Source organism: Salmo salar, unplaced genomic scaffold, assembly GCF_905237065.1.
Source record: "Salmo salar unplaced genomic scaffold, Ssal_v3.1, whole genome shotgun sequence".
In the NCBI taxonomy this organism is placed as follows: Eukaryota; Metazoa; Chordata; class Actinopteri; order Salmoniformes; family Salmonidae; genus Salmo; species Salmo salar.
In genome coordinates this window covers 582494-589006 of record NW_025550941.1, presented here as the reverse complement: position 1 = coordinate 589006, position 6513 = coordinate 582494, and the positions used below count along the sequence as shown (strand labels likewise).

The 6513-nt window shown below is 38.8% G+C and overlaps 1 protein-coding gene across 1 annotated transcript; it reads right to left on the bottom strand.

Moving 5' to 3' along the window:
• Window positions 1-868: 868 nt before the first annotated feature.
• On the bottom strand, window positions 869-1891 carry LOC123740631 (zinc finger protein 180-like; the record flags this gene model as incomplete). The annotated part of the gene is made up of 1 exon (XM_045714145.1): window positions 869-1891. A coding segment is annotated over one exon (747 nt), but the record flags the coding sequence as incomplete, so codon positions are not given.
• Between the last annotated feature and the right edge of the window lie 4622 nt (window positions 1892-6513).

The following is a 6513-nucleotide window of genomic DNA, read 5'->3' as shown; positions in this document are numbered from 1 at the left end:
AGTAACTTTCCACCTCACTGCAGAGCTTCTCTCTCTTTTCAGGGTTCACTAGATAGCCATGTTGTTGGATCAGGGCCCAGTCCCCAATGTCATGCTCTAGTACATTTGGGTTGGCACATCTGAGAATGAATCCTGATATTCTAAAAGCAGGGCAACAATGTCAATACAATTACATTACTCTAGTACAGTTGTTGTTAATTGTACCCAAAAATGTGTCAGTTGGTTGGATAAATAATTATCATTACTAAATGTTACATGAAATGTAAATATGAAATAGCCCCAATGTCAAAACACAGTTTTAAAGTGTCCAAATGAAACCAACACAACTAAACAAAACACATGGAAATGGGAGATATATTTTACCTCACTGGTTAGAGGACAACCTGCATTAGACAGTCAGCTACATTTTGGAGTGATGCATTTAAATTTAGGGGTCGCTAAACAAAGGAACACTTATTTGTCATAACTCATCAATATCATGCTAAAATCATTTGTGCGAGAGGAAGGAGATGAAGTTGCACATCCTGTTAAAACTAACAGCTCAAAAACCACACGGAATCTGGGAATAATGTGTACATCACTGGTTAGAAGACAATTTGTAGAAAACAGCTAGCTACATTTTGAAGTGTTGCATTTTCATTCAAGAGGGTCACCAACGTGGTAAGTGTAACACAGCTCTTTTTTTGTTAGTCACTTTTTGTTAAATCACATAAATAGTAAATCTTTCAATTCAGAGCCTGGATTTTTCCCCGAGGCTAATATCCATATCATGTTGAAATCAATAGAACAGGGGACAAACGTTTATTGTACATTGTGACATCATTAAAATACTCCTACAATGTTAAAACATTCTACATTGTGACATTAATTCATTGATATCATGAAACAACTCCTTCATGTATTTTCTGACATTTGATCAGAGATCTTTTATCAGATTATCTCTGGTCACAGCTAAGAGATTTCTCTCCTCTGTGTGTTCTCTGGTGTACTGTCATACCGCTATCTCCTGTGTGTAGTCAGACTGCTAGAGTCAGTAAAACTCTTCCCACATTGATCACAGCTATAAGGTTTCTCTCCTGTGTGTGTTCTCTGGTGTACTGTCAGATGGCTAGATGTAATAAAGCTCTTCCCACATTGACCTCAGCTATAAAATTTGATCTCCTGTGTGTGTTTTCTGGTGCATCTTCAAATTCTGTGAAGTTGAGAATCTTTTTCCACAATCTGAACAGTGGAATCGTTTCTCTCCTGTGTGTACTTGCTGGTGTCTAGTCAGATTGCCAGATGCAGCAAAACTCTTTCCACATTGATCACAGCTATAAGGTTTCTCTCCTGTGTGTGTTCTCTGGTGTAATGAGAGCTGGCTAGATTGAACAAAACTCTTCCCACATTGACAACAGCTATAAGGTTTCTCTCCTGTGTGTGTTCTCTGGTGTAATGAGAGCTGGCTAGATTGAACAAAACTCTTCCCACATTTAGTACATCTATAAGGTTTCTCTCCTGTGTGTCTTCTCTGGTGCACTGTCAGATGGCTAGATTGACCAAAACTTTTCTCACATTGACCACAGCTAAAAGGTTTCTCTCCTGTGTGTATTCTCTGGTGCACTGTCAGATCTCTAAATTTTACAAAACTCTTCCCACATTGACCACAGCTATAAGGTTTATCTCCTGTGTGTATTCTCTGGTGTTTAGTCAGACTGCTAGAGTCAGTAAAACTCTTCCCACATTGATCACAGCTATATGGTTTCTCTCCTGTGTGTATTCTCTGGTGCGATATGAGGCTGGTTGACTGAGTAAAACTCATCCCACATTGAGTACAGCTAAAAGATTTCTCTCCTGTGTGGATTCTCTGATGAATTTTAATGCCTGATGAGGTGAATCTCTTCCCACAGTCAGAGCAGCAGTGAGATATCTTCCCTGTGGGTCTCTGCTGGTGTTTCTTGAGGAGTTCTGATCTGGAGAGACTCTTCTCTGCCTTGTCAGCATCATGATGTTGTTGATGCTCCCCAGAGGATCCACGACAGTCCCGCCTCTCTCCTGTGTGAATGACAAAGTCAGACAGACGGTTAACCTGTTCGCTATAGGGGGCAGTATTTTCACAGCCGGATGAAAAACGTACCCAAATTAAACAGCCTACTATTCAAATATTTGCATATTATTAGTATTTGGATAGAAAACACTCTAAAGTTTCTAAAACTGTTTGAATGATGTCTGTGAGTATAACAGAACTCATATGGCAGGCAAAAACCTGAGAGGTATCCAGCTAGAAAGTGGGCACTCTGAGGGTTGTAGTCATTTCAAATGATTTTCTATCCAAACTAGTGTCTGTGGGGTCAACTTGCACTTCCTAAGGCTTCCACTAGATGTCAACAGTCATTAGAACCTTGTTTGAGGCTTCTACAATGCAATTTGATTGAATAATACCCGGAACAGTAAGTGGTCTCGCTGGGGTCACTGACTTACCTCGCGCGCTTTCACAAAGGGTTAGCCATTTTTCTTTTTCTTCTGTAATGAAACTGCTATTGTCCGGCTGGAATATTATCGAAATTCTACGTTAAAACCACCCTAAAGATTGATTGTGAACATGGTTTGACATGTTTCTACAAACGCTGAGGGAACGTTATAACTTTTCGTCGACGGTGGATAGTCGCGCTTCATGCATTTTGGAATGGTGATCTGGACGCGCCATCAAAACAGATTTATTTCAACATAAATGATGGACTTTATCAAAACAAATGAACATTTCTGTGGAAGTGGGAGTCCTTCCGAGTGCATTCAGCCGAAGATCAGCAAAGGTAAAGAAAATATTTTAAACATATTTCAGAGTTTTGTGGATGCCGTGGCTGGACGGCTAACTGTATAGCTGGGATTGATGATGTGGCTCAGTACTCAGAATATTGAACAATGTGCTTTCTCCGTAAAGTTATTTTGAAATCTGACAAAGCGGCTGCGTAAAGAAGTAGTTTATTTATAATTCTTTAATTAATTGTTATATATTTTGTCAACGTTTATGATGAGTATTTCTGTAAATTGATGTGCCCATTTTCTGAACGTCATGCGGCAATGTAAAATAGTTTTTTTGGATATAAATATGAACTTGATAGAACAACAAATGAATGTATTGTCTAACATGAAGATCGTCAAAGGTTAGTGCATAATTTTAGCTGGTTTTCTGCTTTTGGACGGCTACCCTTGCTTGGAAAATGGCTGTGTTGTTGTTTATTTGCTGGGGTGGTAGCCTAACATAATCTAATGTTTTGCTTTCACCGTAAAGCCTTTTTGAAATCGGACAATGTGGTGTGATTAAGGAGAAGTGTATCTTTCAAATGGTGTAAAATAGTAATATGTTTGAGACATTTTAATTATTAGATTTTTGATGTTTTGTATTTCGCGCCCTGCTATCCCATTGGCTGTTGGCTATGGGTTCCGCTAGCGGAACACCTAGAAGCAAGAGGTTAAAGGCCCACAACAGCAGAAATCCATTGTTTATTTGAGGTAAAAGGTGATGCCCAGATCATACCCATGAACTTGTACAACTGACTTCTGTTAAATTATTTGACCATTAACCTGTTTAGGATAGGGGGCAGTATTTTCACGGCCGGATAAAAAACGTACCCGATTTAATCTGGTTATTACTCCTGCCCAGAAACTAGAATATGCATATAATTATTTGATTTGGATAGAAAACACCCCAACGTTTCTAAACCTGTTTGAATGGTGTCTGTGAGTATAACAGAACTCATATGGCAGGCCAAAACCTGAGAAGATTCTATATGGGAAGTGCCCTGTCTGACCATTTCTTGTCCTTCTATAGACTCTTTATCGAAAATAGAGGATCTCTGCTGTAACGTGACATTTTCTAAGACTCCCATAGGCTCTCAGAAGGCGCCAGAATGGGGAATGATGACTCTGCAGTCCCTGGGCGAAAAACAGTAGGGCTTTTGGAAAGTGGTCGTTCGGAGAACAATGACACAATGACATTTTCTATTTTCAGTGTTTGAACGAAAACAAGGTCTCCCGGTTGGAATATTATCGCTATTTTACGAGAAAAATTGCATAAAAATTTATTTTAAACAGCGTTTGACATGCTTCGAAGTACGGTAATGGAATATTTAGACATTTATTGTCACGATACGCGCTGGCGCGTCACCCTTCGGATAGTGTCTTGAACGCAAGAACAAAACGCAGCTATTTGGATATAACTATGGATTATTTGGAACCAAAACAACATTGGGTGTTGAAGTAGAAGTCCTGGGAGTGCATTCTGACGAAGAACAGCAAAGGTGATCCAATTTTTCTTATAGTAAATCTGAGTTTGGTGAGTGCCAAACTTGGTGGGTGTCAAAATAGCTAGCCATGATGGCCGGGCTATCTACTCAGAATATTGCAAAATGTGCTTTCACCGATTTAAAATTGGACACCGCGATTGCATAAAGGAGTTCTGTATCTATAATTCTTAAAATAATTGTTATGTTTTTTGTGAACGTTTATCGTGAGTAATTTAGTAAATTCACCGGAGGTTTTCGGTGGGTATGCTAGTTCTGAACGTCACATGCTAATGTAAAAAGCTGTTTTTTGATATAAATATGAACTTGATTGAACAAAACATGCATGTATTGTATAACATAATGTCCTAGGTGTGTCATCTGATGAAGATCAAAGGTTAGTGCTGCATTTTGCTGTGGTTTTGGTTTTTGTGACATTATATGCTAGCTTGAAAAATGGGTGTGTGATTATTTCTGGCTGGGTACTCTCCTGACATAATCTAATGTTTTGCTTTTGTTGTAAAGCCTTTTTGAAATCGGACAATGTGGTTAGATAAAGGAGAGTCTTGTCTTTAAAATGGTGTAAAATAGTCATATGTTTGAAAAATTGAAGTTTGGGGATTTTTGAGGAGTTTGTAATTCGCGCCACGCTCTATCATTGGATATTGGAGCGGTGTTCCACTAGCGGAACATCTAGATGTAAGAGGTTTTAAGACAGTCAACTTAGCAACAATCATATTTTGTCTTGTTTTCACATTAGTAGTAACTAGAAATAAGTTATTAAAGTTGTTGAAATCCTAAGCAGTGTGCCAGACGACTTTTGGTCTCCAATATAGGCTCCTTTCTGTGTTTGCTAAAATTGCAGCACGAGGGCAATGCGCACACAATTTGATTGCAGAAACACCTCCCTGCTAATGAGGAAACTGCTAGTTATGGATGTAGTATATCTGCCTGGAGCAAAAAATGGTGAGCAAAGATTTTAGTTTCTCACAATGTATTCTGAATATTACAGCGCAAGATCAGGAGTGCTACTCAAGGAAACTCACATTAAGCTCTGTGTCTATTCACTAATTCACCACCGTGGGGGAAAACTCAAGGGAGTTCTCATAGGCTGACAGCAAAAATAGCCTCCATTTCCAGGTTGCTTATGAGTGCATTTCACATTACTTTTGGATTATAATTGTAAGGCTCGCTTGAATAACCTGCTTAATATGTTTGTGTTATTGTCCCAAATCAAATGCTTTATACTTAAAAAAAACACTTCAACTAGAAAAATGCTTTGGTTAGCTTTGCCATCAGCCTGACAATGAGGGTTTGAACAGAAAGTGTTTAACAAATTGGCCCATAACTTCACCTAACAACAACATAGACCTACTGTAGGACCCATAACATCACCTAACAATAACACAAACCTACTGTAGGACCCATAACATCACCTAACAATAACGTAGACCTACTGTAGGACCCATAACTTCACCTAACAACAACATAGACCTACTGTAGGACCCATAACATCACCTAACAATAACACAAACCTACTGTAGGACCCATAACATCACCTAACAATAACGTAGACCTACTGTAGGACCCATAACTTCACCTAACAACAACATAGACCTACTGTAGGACCCATAACATCACCTAACATAGACCTACTGTAGGACCCATAACATCACCTAACAATAACATAGACCTACTGTAGGACCCATAACTTCACCTAACAACAACATAGACCTACTGTAGGACCCATAACTTCACCTAACATAGACCTACTGTAGAACCCATAACTTCACCTACCACCAACATAGACCTAGGACTATAAATAATTTAATATTTCAGGTAAAACATGGAAACTAAACTGGCTTTGTCATGACATTTCATAACCAGGTAATTTTGTGAATAATCCCACTAGGCTACTCTGTAATGTGTTGTCATTCTAAATGTCCTGAATAAAGGAAAATAGCTCTGTGTGTTGTACAATAGCCTATCCATCAAGGAACAGTTCTCTACACATTATGAGCAAAGTATCTCTGTGTCCAGACAGACTAACGAGACCCTACTGTAAATCAAGCAGACAATAACACATTATAAACATCAATTTGTTAGGGATGTTGGATTCAAAGTGGAGCACGGCATAACTGTCTTTACCAGAATAATGAATGAAGAAGCACTTTGGTTGTTGTTGCATGTCGTGATGTTTGTCATGTGACTGTCATTCAGAAAATGATTTCCTGGATCAGCTGATGATAGT